General features: G+C 40.1%; 4 protein-coding genes across 4 annotated transcripts; 1 reads left to right on the top strand and 3 right to left on the bottom strand.

Moving 5' to 3' along the window:
- Positions 1 to 2,840: 2,840 nt before the first annotated feature.
- Positions 2,841 to 3,912, bottom strand: LOC126693020 (uncharacterized). Its single transcript, XM_050388872.1, has 3 exons — positions 3,731 to 3,912; positions 3,272 to 3,481; positions 2,841 to 3,126 (listed from the first exon to the last, which is right to left on the bottom strand). Exons 1-3 carry the CDS (start codon positions 3,910 to 3,912, stop codon positions 3,060 to 3,062), a joined length of 459 nt encoding a protein of 152 aa, XP_050244829.1. The 3' UTR covers positions 2,841 to 3,059.
- On the top strand, positions 3,565 to 4,845 carry LOC126691243 (uncharacterized). Its single transcript, XM_050386304.1, has 2 exons — positions 3,565 to 4,227; positions 4,306 to 4,845. The coding sequence occupies exons 1-2, from the start codon at positions 3,565 to 3,567 to the stop codon at positions 4,420 to 4,422; spliced, it is 780 nt and encodes a 259-aa protein (XP_050242261.1). The 3' UTR covers positions 4,423 to 4,845.
- A 603-nt stretch (positions 4,846 to 5,448) lies between these two features.
- Positions 5,449 to 6,132, bottom strand: LOC126690887 (uncharacterized). The gene is made up of 2 exons (XM_050386001.1): positions 5,948 to 6,132; positions 5,449 to 5,844 (listed from the first exon to the last, which is right to left on the bottom strand). Exons 1-2 carry the CDS (start codon positions 6,095 to 6,097, stop codon positions 5,512 to 5,514), a joined length of 483 nt encoding a protein of 160 aa, XP_050241958.1. The 5' UTR covers positions 6,098 to 6,132; the 3' UTR covers positions 5,449 to 5,511.
- Positions 6,133 to 14,448: 8,316 nt separating this feature from the next.
- On the bottom strand, positions 14,449 to 16,701 carry LOC126691242 (uncharacterized). The gene is made up of 4 exons (XM_050386303.1): positions 16,423 to 16,701; positions 15,790 to 16,161; positions 15,440 to 15,597; positions 14,449 to 15,292 (listed from the first exon to the last, which is right to left on the bottom strand). The coding sequence occupies exons 1-4, from the start codon at positions 16,699 to 16,701 to the stop codon at positions 14,449 to 14,451; spliced, it is 1,653 nt and encodes a 550-aa protein (XP_050242260.1).
- Positions 16,702 to 21,450: the final 4,749 nt, after the last annotated feature.

The raw sequence follows: 21,450 nt of genomic DNA, 5'->3' as shown, positions 1-21,450 counted from the left end.
CCACCGTGGAGTCTAAACAAAATATCTGGCATCCTTTTTATTTTTTATTTTTTGAGATAATTACGCATTACCCACCTGTGGTTTACCTCTAATTCTAAGTGCCTACCCGTGGTTTGAATTTTGACACTTTGCTCACCTGTGATTATCTCCGTCTATGTGCCGTGTGCCCACCTCTCCCTCACCGTTACTCTAACATAGGAAATAGATCAAAGGTCACTCCCATCCAGATCAAAACAGTCTCTTTTCCAAAAACTACTCAGTCACTCTCATCCCGCTTACTCACCAAAAATCACTCAGTGTCACTCCCAAAAATCACTCACTCACTCCCCCTTCACCGTTAACGTAAGAAATAGTTGAAAAGTCACTCCCATTTCCCATTCGGTCACTCTTGCTCACCAAAAATCACTGAGTGTCACTCCCAAGAATCACTCAAAATCACTCACTCACTCACTCACTCACTCCCATCGTTCGTGCAAACCGAACCGACAAAGACAGCTTCTCCGTTCAGCTGTGGCAAGAAGACTCACTCCTGGGTATCGCGCTTCGCTTCACTTGACTGGGATTTGAAAGCTTGAGGTCGTGCATGCAAACCGATTTGAGGAGGATCAAGATCATTGCCTCTGTTCTGTTCAGCCGTTGCAGGTAGATTAGGATTTTGCGTTTTAATCTTTGAAATCTAGGGTTCTAAATTGGGTCTTAAAATGCCGGTGGTGGGTTTTAAAATGCCGGTGCCGGTGGTGGGTTTTAAAAATCCTTTTTTTTTTTTTTTGTACAGAGTCGGAGAAATTTCCAACTGAAACCCAATTTTGTTTTTACAGTTGCTCCTCATTTTTGTATGTTGTAGGCTTTGATGGTTGTTCTGTTTAGTATTACGCGCCTCTCCCTCACCCGATCATGCTCATGGTTGTTCTGTTGTAGGCTTTCTCTCTGCCGTGATTTGTATTGTTTAATTGTTTTTGTGGAATGTTACCAAATTGAAATCAGTTTGATCATTGGTTACTGCTTCTGTCAATTTGAAATCAGTTTGATTTACTGCTTCTGTTACCAAATTGATCATTGGTTCTGATTTTCAGATTAATTAGAATGTTACTGGTTGAGTCTGTTGTGGACAGCATGTTATAGTTAGTGTCTAATGGACCAGTGAACTAATTATGAATTTGACCAGTGAACTAATGGACCAGTGAACTAAAAACCCTCCATTCCCTTTAAAAGTTGAATAATGCTCATGATTTTATTGAAATAATTATTCAGTCAATTATGATATAAGCTGGATGGTTATATATGCATTTTTAAAATAAGTCCAACTGCATTCTGAGTTCTCTTGTTTGCTCAATTCTGTTTTGAAATAAGTTTGTGATAATAATCGACCAGTTAACTAATGGTGCTGCTCTTATTACTACTCTTATCCATATAGGTATTGAGTCTTTATTAACAATAGAACTAGATGCCTCATTTTTATATGTATGCTTTAAGGCTTTAATCATCTTTCATTTATAAGTTTTATCATCTTCATTTATTCTGTTGTGTTTTACATGCAGATGGCTGACTTAGTATTCAATTTTGAGATTCATCATGGTGGGCAGTTTGTGTGGAACCCAGATTTGGTATATTTAGGAGGTAGTACTTCTTTTGTTAATAATGTTGACCCACATAGACTTAGTTATTTTGAAATACAAGATATTTGTTGTGATGTGGGGGCACTTAGTACAAGTAGATATCATTATCTTATTCCTGGAGGTAATTTGGAGCAAGGGTTAAGGCTTATAAATGAAGATGATGATGTTGTTTATATGTGTGAGATCCATGCTGCATGGCCTACAGATAAGATAACACTATATGTTGAGGGTGGTGAGAAGCCACTTGCTGTTGAACAACCATTTGGTAATGAGGAAGTAGTAAATGATGATGATGATGTGCATGAGGTGGGTGAGAGTGATGATGATGTGCATGAGGTGCATGAGGGAGGTAATGTGGATGCTGAAAGAGGTGATATTGATTGGTTAGAGGAAGGGTTTGAGGGGCCAGATTTTGATGATGATGTTTTTGGAAATGTAGATGATGGGCCATCTACACGTGCAGCCCCACATAGGCCCTCTGAAGGAGATGATGGGCCATCTACCCATGAGGATGTACATGTGTATGCAGCCCCACATAGGAATACTGCAGCTGACAATGACCCACCTCTTGAAGAGGGTGAATGGATTGACCCACCTCTTGAAGATGACATGGAAAGTCTAGTAGGGTCTGATGATGATCAGCTAGCACCAGCTGCAAAAGAACCTGAGTTTAATGTCCAAATTAACATGAGAAAGCCAGAGTTAAAGAAAGGAATGAAGTTTCCAAACTCTAAAGTATTTAGGGAGGCATTGAGGGAATATGCGATAAAGAAGCCAGTAAATATCAAGTTCAAGCTGAATGAGAAGAAGAAGATATCAGTTTATTGTATCAATGAATGTGGATGGAGGTGTTATGCATCTCAACTACCTGAAGAGTTGGCATTCCAAATAAAAACATTCAATCCGGAGTGCACTTGCCCTAGATCCTTCAAACACAGCCAAGTGACTTCAACTTATGTTGCAAAGAAGTTTATGCAGGAGTTTGACAAAAACCCCAATTGGAAAGTGGCTGGTGTTCAACATCATGTGAAGCAAGCACTTGAAGTTGACATAAGTTACAGTCAAGTGTATAAGGCAAAAAGGAAAGCTACTGACTTGGTTACTAGGGATGAACAGCTTCAATATGGGAAACTTAGGGATTATGCAGAGATGATAAGATTGACTGATAAAGGAAGCAGGGTTATTTTGCAAACTAAAATGGAAGATGAAAATGCACAGCCGAAATTTAAGATAATGTATATTAGGTATAATGCACAAAAACTTGGGTTTTTGGGAGGTTGTAGACCAATTATTGGTTTAGATGGGTGCCACTTGAAAGGCAGATTTGGGGGGCAAATATTTTCTGCCATAGCTAGAGATGCAAATGACAATATTTTCCCAGTTGCATTTGCTGTTGTTGAGCAAGAAAACAAAGATTCATGGGTATGGTTTCTGCAGCAGTTTTCAGATGACATTGGGGATCCAGAGCAACTTAATCTGGTCTTCATCAGTGATAGACAAAAGGTATGACCTACAATTGTACTAACATATTTAGTAGACATTTTTAAAGTTCAATAATAATTGAGATGCTGTTTTGTAACAAAGATGCTGTTTTGTAACAATTGTACTAACATATTTACTTGTTCTGTTTTGTAACTTGTATAAGGGCCTTATACCTGCAATTGAGATGCTGTTCCCAACTTGTGAGCATAGATATTGTGTGAAACATATCTATAATAATTTCAAAGTGGATCATAAGGGCTTGGAGTTGAAGGATGCACTGTGGAGATGTGCTGGAGCCACAACAGTCAGGGAGTTTGAAAGAAGAATGCAGGAAATGAAGGATTTGGATGTCAAGGCATGGGAGTATCTTGCTGACATCAACCCTGCATAATGGTCTAAGTCTCACTTTAGTAGTAGAGCTTTGTGTGATTGTTTAGCTAATAACTTGAGTGAGTCTTTTAATGCCATGATTTTAGAAGCTAGGGATAAGCCAATTTTAGCAATGTTGGAGTGGATTAGAGTTAGGCTCATGACCAAACAATACAAAAAGATGAGAGGTATAGCAAAATACACTGGAAAAGTTTGTCCTAATATTCAAGACAAATTAGAGAAGTTAAAACATGAATCTATACCTTTCAGTGCTACTCCAGCAAGCAGCTTCATGTATGAGGTTGATAATGGTCGTGAGAGACATGTGGTTGACTTGGCTAAGAAAGCATGCAGCTGTAGGATTTGGGATTTGACAGGACTTCCCTGCAAACATGGGATCTCTGCTATTGTTAAGAACCTGGAGAAAGTGGAGGACTATGTGCATCCTTGTTACTTAAAAGAGACATTTGCTGAAACATACAAAGAGATAATACAGCCAATGCCTGGCCAGTCTAAGTGGGTTAAGACTAACCAACCTGCTCCTGTTGCTCCTCATGTGTATAAACCACCTGGCAGACCACCAAAGCAAAGAAAAAGAGATCCTGAAGAGCCAAGGAACCTTTATAGAGTTTCTAGGATGAACAAGACAATCAAGTGTGGGAAGTGCAAGAAAGAAGGACATAATGCAAGAGGGTGCAAGGCAGGCATCACTGGTGAAACTCCATGGCAGAGAAGAGATAGACTTGCTAAATCAGCAGCTGTAAGTATTTCCATGCTTTGAACTATATTCATTTCCTCAAGTATTTCGTGTTTGTAACTTGTACTACCCTCTTTGTAGGCACAAGGCAGTAAATCTACAAAAACAAAGCAGACTGCAACACCTCAAACTGCATCTCAGCCACCAAGTGCTAGATCTCAGAGTGCATACAGAGCTTTTGGTCAAACTGCATCTTAACCTGTACCAAACAATAGATCTGAGGCTGCAACTCAACCTGCAACTAGATCTAAGGCTAACTGGTTCTCTTCATCCTCACAACCAAGCTTCCATACCCCTAGAGAGACATGAGATTCTTTACCATCTCAGGCACCTCTGACTTGTTCTATTTTGTTTATTTTTTTCCTCTTACTTGCTATTGTTGGATCATCTTGCTAACTGTTGGATTTTGGTTATGCAGCCAAGTGCATCTGCTAGGGGGTTTAAAGGCAGAAAGTTTCAACCAGTTGGTGGAAAGGGCAAGAATGCAGCTGGCAAGGGCAAGAATGCAGCTGGCAAGGGCACCTAAAGTAGTAAATGACAACTTGGAAGATGTTAAAGTTTCAACAACTTTTTTGTTATAGTTCACTTGTTTAATGTATATGTCAAGTGTCAAAAACAATATTGGCAATTTTGGTTGGAAATATGTATGTCTGAGCACTAGTGGACTAGTTGGTGGGTTTTAATTGGAAGATGTGTAAAGTCATAGGATGTGCCAAAAACAATGTTGGCAATTTTGTATGCATGTAACATAAAACTTTGTTAATGTCTCCACTTTTATTTTGTAAAGTCACTGAATAGGTTGCTCTTCTTTTATTTTGTGAAGTCACAGGATGTGCTCAATGACTCTTCACTTTTATTAATGTTAATGTGCATTGAAATAGGATAAAGTATTTTGTTGTGTTGTTCTTGTCTTGTGCTTTTGGTGGACTCTGTTTTTCTTGTCTTGTTCTTTTGGTGGATTTACACAGGTGTATGTATTCACACAACAAATCCTGTGTCTATGTAAAACATGTTCCATTTATAGGCAGGTGTGCAACAAATCATGTATATGTGTAAAACATGTTCCATTTATAGGCAGGTGTGCATTGAAACAGGTGTATATATTGAACCAACATGTTCCATTCAAGTTATTATGTTATTAACATTTCCACATAACACTTTGTGCCAATATATATCAATCACAGGATGAAGTAAAAAGGAATAAAAAAATTATACTAAACAATATTTGCACAAAAACAACACTTTCCATTTCAATTACCCAATAACATTTCAACATCCCACCAAGCATCATGGCAGATTAAGGTTCCTCGCTCTTACATTATTGTTCACTGAGGCAAAACACAACAACAACATTACAAAAATGAAAAATAACCATGACAAAACTAATGCCATCTTGTACAATCTCTCACTCTCTCTAACTCTCTTAAGTTTCTCTCTAATTTCTACATAAAGCTCATGAGTTTCTCTTTCCCTCCGGTTACATCTTTCTTCCATTTCCTTAGTTGTCATTTCTCTCTGATTTGCAAGCTGCAATTCATTCTCAAGCATACTTATCCTTTCACGGTCACTCTTACAAGTTTCGTTATCCACCCACTGAAAGAAGCCACATTTGGGACCAACCTGAGCATTACAATTATAACAATTAATTTCACAGTTCACAATTAATCACAACTAATAATTCAATTCAACTCAATTCAAATACAACAATGTAATTGTTACTTACATTAAATTGACTACAACCAACGAATCTTCTTCCATAGTTACCAGCTTTTCGACTTGTTCTTAGGGCACAATTCTCAAGGGTACATAAATGACCATCTCCAGCACGGTAGAAACCACTAGTTGTAGAGCCATTGCCAGTTGATGAAGACATAGCAAAAATTTGTTACAAACTTATAGACCAACAAATCTGTTACGAGTAGCAAGAATCAACTCATCTAAATTTAGTAACGACTACTCATGCTACAACCACATTGTTAAAAAAGTTGATGGGCCACAGACCTTTATTTTAAAGTAATAAGAAAATGCAGATATATATTCATAATTGTTAAGCCAGTAATAAGAAAATGTAGATATAAACCAGTTCCATGGTTAAGCAAGAACCGAATTTGGAAGAAAGAATTTGGAAGAAAGACTACCCAATTTTAAAACCCACAGGAATTTTAACAAAGTGACCGTGCATATTAAGTGAGGAAGAAAGAAATACAATTATCACCAGACATTTTAAAACCCACCACCGGCAAAAATGGGTTTTTAAAACCCACCACCGGCACCGGCATTTTAAAACCCACCACCGGCATTTTAAAATCCACCGGCATTTTAAGACCCAATTCAAAACCCTAGATTTCAAAGATTAAAACACAAAATCCTAATCTACCTGCAACGGCTGAACAGAACAGCAATAATCTTGATCTTCCTCAAATCGGTTTGCATGCACGACCTCAAGCTTTCAACTCCCAGTCAAGTGAAGCGAAGCACGATACCCATGAGTGAGTCTTCCTGCCACAGATGAACGGAGAAGTTGTCTATCTCGGTTCGGTTTGCATGAACGATGGGAGTGAGGGAATGAGTGAGTGATTTTGAGTGATTTTTGGGAGTGACACTGAGTGATTTTTGGTGAGCAAGCGGATGAGAGTGACTGAGTGGTTTTTGGAAAAGTGAGTGTTTTGATTTGGATGGGAGTGACTTTGATCTATTTCCTATGTTAGAGTAACGGTGAGGGAGAGGTGGGCAAAGTGTCAAAATTCAAACCACGGGTAGGCACTTAGAATTAGAGGTAAACCACAGGTGGGTAATGTGTAATTATCCCTTATTTTTTTCAGCTGAGGCTTGCACCTTAAACAAAAGCCAAGGCAAAAGGCTTTATGACGATTTTTGGTTGTATAATTTATGAGTTAATTAGCTGCTACACCTACCGGACCATCACATCATAGTCCTTATAACTAATTGAGATGGGCAGAAATTGTTGGGAATAATAATATACTCCCTCCGTCCCACTTTGTTTGTCCTGTTTGAAAAGTCAAACTTTTTAAGGGAACACCATTTATTATCTTGTCTACCTTTTAAAAATATATAAATTTCTAAAATTACCCTTAAATAAATTTATCAAAAAATTGAATTATTAATAAAATAGGGGTATAATAGGAACATTAGTAAATTAATGACTTTTATTTTTAGAAACAGGACAATATTTTGGGACATCCCAAAATAGAATAGAGGACAAACAAAATAGGACGGAGGGAGTATATGAATTCTCATACATGTAAGATGCAAAAGATAGAAGAAAAATAACATAAAAATAAATGCAATAATACGACATAAGAAATTATGTGATTCGGTAATTTACCTATATCCACAAGGTTGTAGTGATTTTACTATTTTGAGGGAAATTATATAAGATTTGACTATATAGTTTTATCTCTAAAACAACACGTCAAACCCCTAATTTGAAGCAATGATATTTATATTCTACTCAACGTATTCACAGTGAAACTCTCTTTGTGGCCTTGAGTTCTGTGGACAAACGACACCCTTGCTAAAAACTTGTATAAATGAGTAGAAATTTTTTTTAGGGTAAATTCTATTAACGTACTCTGAGATTTGGACTAATACTAACCAGGATCAAGATTTTTCAAAATAAACAATTTTTTCACAAAACCCAGCTTAGTCCCTATTTAAACACTGTTAGGCTTGTTAGACAATTTTATTAACTGTCTTAGAGCAATTGCATCAGTAGGTGTTGTAAGGACTGAAATTGTGTTAATCCTAAAACCAGATTGGGCTCGAACTCTAACGGCCCAAACAATAAATTTGTAGAGCGTGAATAGAAGAACTAGATTTATCCCAAAAGAAAAACGATTAAACTTAACGATTCAAGATAGTTTGACACAAATAAGATTATCAAATTTGTCCTCGGAACAAACTAAGTTATTTGTTTCGTATGGTTCTCTTCAAGACAGAAATTGTATAAGAGTTCCAATCTCCCTTCTCAGTGCATTCTTCCGGGTTATATATTGTAATCTTAGTGTCATCCTTACCACACACGTGTAGGTTAGATTCGGAGGACTCCTTCCTGTTCCATCCAGCACCTCCTAGAACCATCAACTAGTAGCTGTAAGGCTGCTTGATCACTGTTCAGGCATCATTTCCACATTAATGTGGCCAGAGAGTTGGTTGAAAGGCATTTAATGCAGAGGTAGCAGCTTTTAAAGATATTTGTTTACTTTTCTTTTCTTATCCCTGGTCCAATGTCCCATCTTTAGTTATGGTGTAACTCTGAAGTAAGTCTGTGATGATATGGCACTCAGATTTACCTCGGACACATGTTGTCAAGGAGGCTTTTGTCCTCGGACGCTTATTGGACCCATCTCACATTGTCTCTATTCCTCTCTTGACTTTATTCTCTTCATAGCCTTATTTGGGCCTCCTCGAATGGTCTAACGTCCTCGGATAGGGCCATAGGCCTAGTTATTACTGCTTTTAACAATACTTCCTAATAAACTGGCCCCCACAATAGCCCCTCAAAATCTTGCTTTTTCACTCCTCGGAAGAAAAGGATGATTTTGATGTCCTTATCACTTCTCGTTTTTGGCTTCACTCCGTATTCCTAATCTCCTTCATGTCTTTTGGTATGCTTTGGATACGCTCTTGACGCTTCGGCGTCCAAGGCGTGTCTAGCATTAAATTTTGGCGACGCCCCTGTCTCCCACGTTCAACGGTAAGATGTAAATCGTACGGTGGGAGACTTTTCTTGTTTTACGAGCGGGAACTTTCCCGCTTGTAACTTCTGAGCTAATATAAATAGTTTTTCAAATCAACTCTCTCTCCTACTTTCAGCAATCACACAATCCTAGAGCTTATACACTGAACCTGTCACTTTCTTTCATTTCCCTGTGCGTCTACAAATACTAGACTCTTGTCCGAGGACCCTCCTTCAAACCTGCAAGTTTTCTTGAAACCTCTTTTTAACTTCCATCTTAAACTTATTGATTTTTCTTCGAAACCCCTTAGGAGAATGGGTGAATTCAAAGATTTGGTTAAATCCGAGAAGGGTATGAGAAGTTTCCGGGCTAAGTATAGGACCCCCCCAACAGTGGGTGTGAGGTATGCGGCCCAGGGTGAGTGGGTCGGTGCCAAAAGAACAGGGGAAGTGGTCATTCCCATGATTGCCTTCATAGAAGGTGGGATGACCATTCCCATGGGTACTGTTACTAGGAACTACCTTAGGTTCTTTAGGTTGTCCCCTACTTAGTGTGCCCTAAACATGTTTAGGGTTCTAGGAAGTATAGAAGCCTTGAACGAGAGGATGAACCTAAACCTGACCCATCATGATGTGAATTGGGTGTACAACTTCCACCATTTGAAGGGGCAGGGATACTATCTCAAGTCGAGGTATCCCGCGATGAGGCTAATTCAATGCCTTCCCACTTCAAACAAGAACTTAAAGGAGGATTTCCTTATCTTTTCCGAGGAATGGCATGATGGTCTGCCTTGCCCAATGAAGGAGGGAGAACCAGGTGGGAACATAGTCGTAGATTTGTAAAGTTCGGTTTATACACACATATTTTTCTTCCTTTTTTGTTTTTGTTTTGTTTTGAGTCCTAGTATTCATATCTCTAATGACACTTCATTTCAATTCAATGATTTTGTAGATAGACGTTCTACCAAGCCCAGACTCAGCTTAATCAACAAAGCAAGCTTGGATAGGGTATTACAAGCCGAGATATACGTGAATGAAGCTGACAGCCAACTTCAGGCAGCCCATTTAATCCTTGGATACACTCCCCTCTCGTTTGCTTTCCAAGCACCTAAGTGCGTGATCAAAGCTCGCGATCCTCGGCTCCGCCGTATTAGCGTTGCCTACAAGGGGTTCGTCGTTCCAGAAGGTATTCCATTTCCTAGAGACACCCCCCGCACTCAACCTCTTTTTGTTGCCACTGTCTCAGCAGGAGCCTCTTCATCCCAGCTTGCCCTCAAGGAAGAGGAAGTAGAAGAGAAAAATGAAGAAGAAGAAAAAGAGGAAAAAGAAGAAGAAAATCCAGAGGAAGTTGTAGAAGTATCAGACTCCTCGGACGACTTCGAGATTTTTAATCAAACTATACACTCCGAGGAAGATCTTGACGAAATGGGTGTACAAAGGAAGCCCCAGAAAAGTCTAATGGAGCTGATAGAGAATTAGCCTGGGAAGAGTGCACCGGGGAGTTCCACACAGTCTCAGATTCCTCCTCCTCCTACCAAGTCTCCTCCTCTCGCTCCTCACCAACCTTCTCACCAACCTCCCTAGCTAGTCAGAGCTGAAGCTGTCGATTTGAAAAGGCGAAGGGAGCAGAAAGGGAAAGACGTGGTAGATACTGTAAAATCCCGTCTGACCCATGAAGAAGAGGCCCAACGAGCTGCAAAGCAACAGAAGACTAGCCATACTTCATAGCGAGGTCAGGAGAGGTTGGACACTCAACCTCCTGAACCACAAGCCTGGTTGCTAGTACCTATGCACGGTAGGGAGCTCCTAAGAGATGATGCATCAATTAGGGACTTCAACGGTGGTATTGGGTGCCACATAGCCTCGGCTGTAGAGGAGGCTTTATTACTTCCAAAGGACATGGCCGAACTAAAAAAATGCAAGGAAGAATGAACTCATCCTTAACAATAAAAGATATTTGGGAATGGTATAGTGTTAACTTTCTCCTTTTTCTTTTTGCGATCATTATTCACGGATGTGTGCTTTCTACTGACTATGGTGTTGATTTCTTCCTTTTAGGTTATCCAAAACACTTTTAGACTGGATGAGATGCTCAATAACTGTTACCAACAGTTAGAGGATGAAAGGAAAAGATGGACGTCTGCCATACAAACATTAACTATATCCGAGCACAACTTGGCGGACGCGAGGAAAAATTAATTGCTGAGGAGCAAGCTCGCAAAAGCGCTGACTCGGCCTTGGAAGGCGCACAAAGGCAAGCTGAGGATCAGAGGAAGCACTTGTGCGAAGCAAATGAAGAATTGAAGGCCGTCAGGGATCAAATGGTAGTTCTTAAAAAGCAGCTGGAGGAGGCCCAAAAGTTAAAGAATCAAGCTGAAAAATCCAGGGAGGAGGCCGAGAAGGCAAAGGTTGAGGCCGAGCAGGCAACGAACGAGGCTGAACAGAAAGGTTACGACCTTGGGGTAGTTGAGACAGAGGAAACCCTCAGGGCAGAGGTGCCAATGGTGTGCCGCATTTACTGCGCCCAAACTTGGAATGAAGCCCTTAATCGACCTGGGGTTGAGGCTTCATCTGAGTTGAGGAAGGCAGAGAATGTGTTCTATCCTACTGCGATCCGTGCCTCGGATCCTCCATCCACTCAAGCTGAGGTGACTCCCATAACTACTGATCCCAATCAAGAAGTTCTGCCTCAGAATCCTCCTCCTCCTAGCCAACAAGAACCAGCCAAAGAGACCAGTGCCCCCCAAGAAGCATCCTTGGATAAAGCTGCAGCCGCTCCTGAGGCAGAGGTAGCCTCTCAAGGCTTTCAGCAAGATTTGGCTTCTACAGTCATGCCAGTCGAGGGAGCTGTTAAGGACAAAGAGGGAATAACTACCTCGGAGGCAGACAAACCGGCCAACCAAGCTTCCAAGCTTCAAATTAAGCTAAAAAAAATAGGCCTTATTTTATAATTTGATTAGGACTTTTGTAAGGATTGTGTCTCCGTTTGCTTGTTGTTGTTGTTTTTTTTTTTTTTTTTTGGGACTTATCTAAATGAAGTATGCATTTTCATTTTTTGGAACTTGTTTGAGTTACCATTTATGTTGTTTCAGTGTTGTTCGTTTTGTCATTTCAGTTTGAGGGGTTTCATCTTGATTGTCTTTTGTTTATAAGGGAAAAATATAACTTCCATACATTTACAGTTGGTGGTTAAAATAGATGATAAACATTAAGACTATGAGATCACATGGAGACATTTTGGATACGTATGTATTCCTTCTAATAAAGCGAAACTTAAGGAAGCGTTCAAAAGTTGGATAAAGCTGGGTCTAAAGTACTTCAATTATACATTAAATGGTGCCCACAGGCTTATTGGGGTTTATATCTTCAACAGGTAGTTAAGAACCCTTTGATTCGAGGACGATTTTGAGGGTTTATTATTTTGGAAAGCCCAAGCTCACGTGGCACTAGCATTTTGATAGCAAGAGGCTGTATTAGTCTCCACCGAACCCATTTAGTGATTCAATAGATGTCATTGGGTATTAATTTCCACTAAATTTGTGGTTCGAGGAACCTAACATAACATAGTTTCTGTTTAAAACTTCAATAGATGTTATAGGGTATTAATTTCCACTAAACTTGTGGTCCGAGGACTTGACATAACTTAGTTTCTGTTTAATATTTCACAAGATGTCATACGGTATTAATTTCCACTAAACTTGTGGTCCGAGAACCTGACATAACTTAGTTTCTGTTTAATACTTCACAAGATGTCATAGGGTATTAATTTCCACTAAGCTTGTGGCCCGAGGACCTGACATAACTTAGTTTCTGTTTAATACTCCACAACACGTCATAGGGTATTAATTTCCACTAAGCTTGTGGTCCGAGGACCTGACATAATTTAGTTTCTATTTAATACTTCACAAGATGTCATAGGGTATTAATTTCTATTAAGCTTGTGGTCCGAGGACCTGACGAAACTAAGTTTCTGTTTAATACTTCAATAGATGTGGAAACACAAGATGCATGATTAGTATAAATTAAAAGAAACCCAAACTAGATTACTTTTATTAATAATAATACCTCTTGAGATTGTTTACATTCCAAGGATGGAGTACAGGTTTTTCGTCTAAATCTTCTAGATAATAGGCCCCTATTCCGGCTACTGTGGTAATCCGATATGGTCCTTCCCAGTTAGGCCCCAATTTTCCCCAAACTGGATTCTTGGTAGCTCCGAGAACTTTCCTCAGCACTAGATCTCCTATAGCTAACGGCCTCAGCTTTACATTGGTATCATAGCCTTGCTTAAGCTTATGCTGGTAGTAAGCCAATTGGACCATCGCATTATCCCTTTGTTCTTCGATCAAGTCTAAACTTTTCCCTAACAACCCATCATTACCATCCGAGGTAAATGTACTAGTCCTTAACGTTGGGAAACCAGTTTCCAGAGGGATGATGGCCTCGGCTCTATAGGTCATGGAAAAAGGAGTCTCTCCTGTTGATCGTCGAGGCATTGTTCGATAGGTCCAAAGAACATGTGGTAATTCCTCTACCCATTTTCCTTTTGCATTATCCAGCCTCTTCTTAAGTCCATTGACTATTACCTTGTTAACAGCTTTAGCTTGCCCATTCCCTTGAGGATAGGCCGGAGTGGAATATCTATTCTTTATCCCTAAGTCCAAACAGTATTGCCTGAAAGCTTTACTATCAAATTGAAGGCCGTTATCCGAGACAAGGGTGTAAGGAGTTCCAAATCGCATAACAATATTCTTCTAGACAAACCTCTTAACATCTACGTCTCTGATATTAGCCAGAGGTTCAGCTTCGACCCACTTAGTAAAATAATCCGTGCCGACCAGCAGATACTTTTTGTTTCCTAATACTTTAGGAAAAGGGCCGATAATATCTAACCCCCATTGAGCAAAAGGCCAAGGGCTGGACAGAGGGTTAAGAATTCCTCCAGGCTGGTGGATGTTTGGAACGAATCTCTGACACTGGTCACATTTTCTAACATACTCCTGCGCTTCCTTCTGCATATTTGGCCACCAATATCCTTGAGTGATGGCCCTGTGTGATAGGGACCTTCCCCCCGTATGACTTCCACAAATTCCTTCATACAGCTCCTCTAGGAGTGACTTTGACATCTCGGGATGTATGCAAAGCAGATATGACCCAGAAAAAGAGCGTTTGTATAACTTTTTGTCCTCGGATAACCAAAACCGAGGAGCTTTCCTCCATATTTTCTGGGCTTTTATTTTTTCTTCAGGCAAGGTGTCACTTTCGAGGAATTTCAATATGGGATCCATCCAGCTCGGCGCTAGATTGACTTGATGAACCTGAGACACGTCCTTCCCTACTGGGGTGGGGGTGTACAAATCCTCAACAATTATCACCCGAGGAAAGCTCCGTGCCGAAGAGGTGGCAAGGGTTGCCAAGGAATCGGCGTGGGTATTTTCACCTCGGGGAATTTGCGTCAAGTCAAAAGATTCAAACTTCGTTTGCATACGCCTAACCTAACTCAAATATTCCTGCATTCTTGCATCTCAAGCTTCTAGTTCCCCTTTCACCTGTCCGACTATCAATCTTGAATCCGAGAATAATTCTACTACTTTTCCACCCATTTTCTGGACCATACTCATTCCCATCAACAAAGTTTCATACTCTGCTTCGTTGTTAGTAGCTAAGAATCCTAGCCTCAAGGATTTTTCAATGATGATCTCTTCAGGGGATATCAGAACTAGCCCCAATCCTGCCCCCCGTTGGTTTGCCGCTCCGTCCACATATACTCTCCAGGAGGAAGCGCCTTGGGTGGAGATCAGACCAACCGATTTTTCATCCATGCCACTTTGCTTCATGTCAGCTTCTTCTGGACACTCAGCGAACTCGGCTACTAGGTCAGCGAGGACCTGGCCTTTCACCGAGGTGCGAGGCATATACTTGATGTCGAAAGCATCTAGGACTGTGCCCCACTTAGCAATCCTCCTAGTATAATCTACACTTCTAAGTATGGACTTGAGCGGTAGCTGAGTTAAAACTACTATAGTGTGGGCCTGGAAATAATGTGGGAGTTTATGTGTGGCATGGACCACCGCTAAGATGGCATTTTCCAATGGTAAGTATCTCACCTCGGCTTCGTGAAGTGACTTACTTACGTAATAAACTAGTCTTTGGACGCCGCTGTCCTCTCGTATTAAGACAAAACTAACTGCATGCGAGGCAACTGCCAGATAAGCAAATTGGACCTCATCCACCTCAGGGCTAGACATGATAGGCGGCCTGGACAGGAACTCTTTCAACTGCTGAAATGCCGCAGCACATTCCTCGGTCCACTCAAATCCTTTCCACTTATGCAATAGAAGGAAAAAGGGGTGACACCTCTCAGCCGACCTGGAGATAAATCAGTTCAAAGCAGTAATCATTCCTATCAGTTTCTGCACCTCTTTCGGATTCCGAGGTGGTTGTAAATCGTTAATGGCCTTAATCTGTTCTGGGTTCACCTCAATTCCCCTATGAGTCACCATGTACCCCAAGAACCTTCCCGAGCCTACACCAAAGGAACACTTTGAGGCATTCAGACGTAGCTTATGCTTTGTCAGTATTCCATAAATGCTCGTAAGATCTTCCACATGTTCGAACACCACCTTACTCTTCACAATCATATCATCGATATAGACTTCAATGTTTCTGCCCAGCTGTGGTTTGAACATTTTAGTCATCATCCGTTGATAAGTAGATCCTGCATTTTTCAAACCAAAGGGCATCACTTTATAATGATAGTTTCCAATGGGGGTGACAAAAGCTGTCTTCTCTTGATCGTCCAATGCTAACGGTATTTGGTGATATCCTTGGAAGGCATCCAAAAAACTCATCCGAGGATGACCAACTATTGCATCCACCAACTGATCTATCTTCGGCATAGGAAAAGGATCCTTAGGACAAGCCTTATTGAGGTCCGTGAAGTCCACGCACACTCGCCATTTCCCAGTCTTCTTTTTCACCACTACTGTATTGGCTAGCCATTGAGGGTACAAAACTTCTTTGATAGCCCCGGCCTGCTTGAGCTTAGCCACCTCACTTCTGACAGTTTCGGCGTGCTCTTTTGATGGGCCCCGAGGTGGCTGTCTTTTCGGAATAATGGTAGGATTCACATTGAGTCGATGACAGATGAAACTCGGATCTATACCTGGGGCTTCATATGGGCTCCATGCGAACACATTGACATTTTCTCTGAGGAATTGCAGCAATCGCTCCTTCTCCTAAGAAGGCAGTTTAGCCCCAACCCGGAAAAATCTCTCCGAATTATCAGCAATAATTACCCTCTCCAAATCTTCACACTTTACCTCGTCGGCTGTTCCATTTAAGGGTAATACTGGGGCTTTTAATTGCTATAATCCATTATCGGCGGTAGCTGAGGTCTCTGCCTCTGGCCGATGTTGTATAGCTGCTACCAGGCATTGTCGGGCTGCAATCTGACTTCCTACTATCTCTAAAACTTGGAGCCCAGATGGGTACTTTACCTTCTGATGTAGAGTAGATGAGACTGCTCCCAAGGTATGAAGCCAAGGTCTGCCTATAATAGCCGTATACGGAGAGAAAACGTCCACAACGATGAAGTCCACCTCCACCACATCCATATCGGTTTGTACAGGTAATTTGATCTGGCCTTTTGGAACGACCATCCTTCCCTCAAAACTCACCAGAAGGGAGCTGTAGGCTGCTAAGTTCTCAGGCCTCAAACCTAGCCCCTTGTACAAATTTGGGTACATTATATCAGCAGCACTGCCTTGATCAATCATCACCCTTTTTACTTCGTACCCACCAATTCTCAGTGTGACCACCAGAGCATCATCATGGGGCTGTATGGTTCCAACCTTGTTCTCATCCGAAAAGCCCAAAATCAGCGGGATGTCCATCCTGGCTCTTTTAGACACTTTGCTGTGCTCCTCGGCTGGAGATCGTAACACCGACAGTACCCTAGAAGGACAAGACCCAGTCCTCCCTGGGGTAGCAAAAATAACATTTATTGTGCCAAGAGGGAGTCTCGAAGAAGCATCCCCACGCATCTCGGAGCCTGCCTGGCCTACCCGACCACTGGAATGATGCAAGAGTTGCTTCAACTTCCCTTCTCGGACTAGCTGCTCCAAATGGTCTCATAAATTTTTACAATCCTCAATTGTGTGCCTATGATCCTAATGATAGTAGCAATAAAGATTCTGGTTGGGTCTCTTAGGCTTTCCTGCCATTTTGTTTGGCCATTTAACAAATGGCTCATTCTTGATCTTCTCCAATACTTGTCGTACCGGCTCCCGAAACACAGCATTAACCGTTTGAGTGTCAGCAGAACCTGATTGCCCAACAAAGTCTTTCTGAGGTCGGTTATTATTGTAACGGTCCGACCTGAAATCCCTCCTATCCTAAAGGATTACCCTAGCCTTTCCCTTTCCCTGCAGTTGATCTTCTTCTACTTTTCTGTACTTGTCAATCCGATCCAACAATTGATGTACACTAGTAACAGGTTTACCAGTTAAAGATTTCCTTAAAATCATGCTCAGCTGGAAGACCAGTTTTGAAAGCACTTATGGCCACATCATCATGCTCTCCCTCTATCTCATTAAACATTTCCCAGTATCTGTCCGAATAAGCTTTAAGAGTCTCGCCCTTTCGCATGGATATAGACAGTAAGGATCCCAAAGGCCGAGGAACCCTGCTGCAAGTAATAAAGCGAGCACCAAAAGCTCGAGTAAGTTTTTTGAAGGACTCGATAGAGTTGGCCCTTAAACCGTTAAACCATCTCATTGCTACCAGACCCAAACTTAATGTAAAGACCTTGCACATCAAGGCCTCATCTTTGGGGTAGATAGCCATCCTTTGGCTAAAATGGCTAACGTGCTCTACTGGATTTGTCCGACCATCATATAGGGTGAATGTAGGCTGATGGAATCGCCGAGGAAGAATCGCCTCCTTAATATTCCTTATGAATGGTGATTTGGAAATTTGGCTTAACGCTTTGTTCATGGCGTTGTTCCCCAAGCCCCTGCGAGGCGGGCTTTTGCACCTACGTCGATGGCTATGTTCCTCTTCATAGGAAAAAGTCTCACTAGGTGGAGTCTTGGATCTCCGTCTATAACTAGCTCCATCTGTCTCTTCGGATGATGGTTCGGAGCTAGGTAGGGAACGCCTTCGCCGGGCATGGCGCAACTCTCTTTTCAACTTGTCAATCTCACGTTGCATGTCCTTGTCCTTCTTTGCATGGGAAACGTGACTCTTCCCACGAGAGGACTTTTGCTGGTATGAGTTGTGCGCACACTCCCCTCACGGCCCTCTTTCCGTTCGAGGCTCCATTGTGGATTTTCATGCTGGGAACCTCTTGACTCTGCTTGGTGCAGGTTAGCATCTACCTGGTGTGGTCCTGCTGTGAAGTGATGTGGACCTGCTTCCTCCATCATGAACGTTATAACCGGATTTCCTTTAATCTAAATCAAGTTCTTCCCACAGATGGCGCCAATTGTAAGGACTAAAATTGTGTTGATCCCAAAACTAAATTGGGCTCAAACTCTAATAGTCCAAACAATAAATTTGTAGAGCGTGGATAGAAGAACTAGATTTATCCCATAAGAAAAATGATTAAACTTAACGATTCAAGATGGTTTGACACAAATAAGATTATCAAATTTGTCCTCGAAACAAACTAAGTTATTTGTTTCATATGGTTCTCTTCGAGACAGAAATTGTATAAGAGTTCCAATCTCCCTTCTCAGTGCATTCTTCCGGGTTATATATTGCAATCTTGGTGTCATCCTTACCACACACGTGTAGGTTAGATTCGGGGGACTCATTCCTGTTCCATCCAGCACCTCCTAGAACCATCAACGAGGAGCTGTAAGGCTGCTTGATCACTGTTCAGGCATCATTTCCACATTAATGCGGTCAGAGAGTTGGTTGAAAGGCATTTAATGCGGAGGTAGCAGCTTTTAAAGATATTTGTTTACTTTTCTTTTCTTATCCCTAGTCCAATGTCCCATCTTTAGTTGTGGTGTAACTCTGAAGTAAGTCTGTGATGATATGGTACTCAGATTTACCTCGAACACACGTTGCCGAGGAGGCTTTTGTCCTCGGACGCTTATTGGACCCATCTCACATTGTCTCTATTCCTCTCTTGACTTTATTCTCTTCATAGCCTTATTTGGGCCTCCTCGGATGGTCTAACTTCCTCGGATAGGGTCATAGGCCCAGTTATTACCGCTTTTAACAATACTTCCTGATAAACTGGCCTCCACAGGTGGAAAATGCAAAATGTGTAAAAAATTACACAATATAGCATAAAATAGACCCGCATCAATGCTTGCATAACTTTGCATATATCCACACTTGCTACAATAATCGTGCATATATGCACGGTGTAGCTTTTGCAAATCTTATTTTAATATTATCTTACATGTACCTTCCTTCGATTTGGGCAGACAATACAATCCTCAATGAGTGCTGCATTTGTTGCCTGTAGTTTTACTTTTAATTTGCCCATGATTTGCAGATTCTCGAAGGTAGTATTCAAAAAGCTGAAAGCAATTCATAAAATCATCTAGAGTTCCACTTCTTGCACTCTAATACACTTAAATTTAATTGTTATAACCCTTCTTTTTTTGCTAAAAACCCCTAAAAAAATTGTGTAAAGGATATTTCCCAAAAAATAATTGTTATTATGACATATGGCTACTGAAAAGGAATGCAATTTGGAAATTTTATTCTATATTAAACTTAGTAAATTTCAAATTACAATGAAGGCTCACATTAAATATAAGTTTCAATTAAATAAAAAAAAAATTCTTCTAAAAAAGAAGAAGTTTCAATTAGAAAAGTATGACAATTAGAAAAAATAATAAAAAATTAATGAAGAATGAATATTTTATTGAAATATCTTCTAAAATAGATAAATTGATGTGGATGTTTTGGAAAAGTAGCTGTGTAAAATAGAAAAAGTAAGTTCTTATGCTAAAATAGACAGAATATTTTACACGGACTGGTGCGATTGCTTTAAGTTGACTTTAGGGACTAAATTGGTCAAATTTAAAAATTTTGGATCTAATTGACATTAGCCCAAATCTTACAAAATGTTGATGGAATAACCCTATTTTTTTCAAATGAAGTATTCTGTAAAGATAGTCATTATATGAAAGGATATATACTTATTTTTGTATTAATTTATACAAACTCAAAAAAGAGTCATTTTGTTAATAGTTTGGGAGGAATGTCATTTGTGAAGCATAAAGAGAGGGGTTGATATACTTTATTCTTATTTTTATTTTTATTTGAGGTAATTACATTAAAAAGAACTCACAATATTTTACCTCTATTTCAAATTAAAATATTAAATTTCAATTGCATCAATCTCAACCCTATGACATTAAAATTGTTGCAATCTAAGCCTTCTTAAAAAAAATAAAAAATCTTTTCATTGGCATGTGATATATTTGGCATTAATATATATAATTTTCCAAATTACTAAAAAAAAAAAAATACACTCTAATAGGTAAACACAATTTTAATGAAGAAATAATAATTTTGCAATTTTTTTTTAATACTAAGGGCATGTAGTGATTATAGTCTAATAGGAATAAGTATTGAAAAGAATACAATAAGCTAGAATGGAATAATTATTTATTTTTATTTTTTTGGTGACAACACATGATAAGGTTGTAGAATGACATCATATTTTAGTCAAATTTCCTAAAATATATATGTAAGGACAGTATTTGGAATAGACCCAGTATGAGATTGAGTTTAAGCCCAACAAGCCCAAACAATGAATTTATAGAGCGTGGGTGAAAGAACTAGTTATACTCTAAAAGATGGACCATAAAAGTTGCTGAATTAAGGTTGTTAAGCACAAGTAAAGTAAGAAATTCTGTCCTCGGCACAGCCTGAGAAACTTATCTTATAATATCTTGATGATGAACACAGTTACAAGAATCCACAATGTTATTGTCTAGATTTTATGATTTTTTCTCGATTTATACGTGTCATCCTTCCTGTGCTATATATTACAATCTTGGTGTTATCCCTACCATACACGTGTAGGTTGGGTTCTAGGAGCTCCTTTTTGTCCCATCCAACACCTCCCAGAACTATTAAATAGTAGCTGTAAGGCTGCTTGGTTACTATTCAGGTATCACCTCCACATTAATGCGATCAGAAAGTTAGTTGGGAGGCATTTAATGTGGAGGTAGCAGCTTTTGAGGATATTTGTTGCCTCCCTTTACTTACCCTTTGTCCAACGTCCAACTCCTAGTTGTAATGTAACTTTGAAGAAGGTCTAGGGTGATATGACACTCTTGCTAACCTCGGATCATTGTTCCCAAGATAGCTTTTCTATTCAGATGTGTGTTGGACTTATCTCGTACTATCTTCATTTTTCTCTTTATACCATTCCCATTATAACCTCACTTGGCCATTCTCGGATTAGTTAATGTCCTCGGATTGGGCCACAGGCCCAATTCGTACAGCCTTAATAATATCTCCTGACTAACTGGCCCCCACAATAGCCCCTC

Source organism: Quercus robur, chromosome 7, assembly GCF_932294415.1.
Source record: "Quercus robur chromosome 7, dhQueRobu3.1, whole genome shotgun sequence".
NCBI lineage: Eukaryota > Viridiplantae > Streptophyta > Magnoliopsida > Fagales > Fagaceae > Quercus > Quercus robur.
This window is presented reverse-complemented; position numbering and strand designations above follow the sequence as displayed.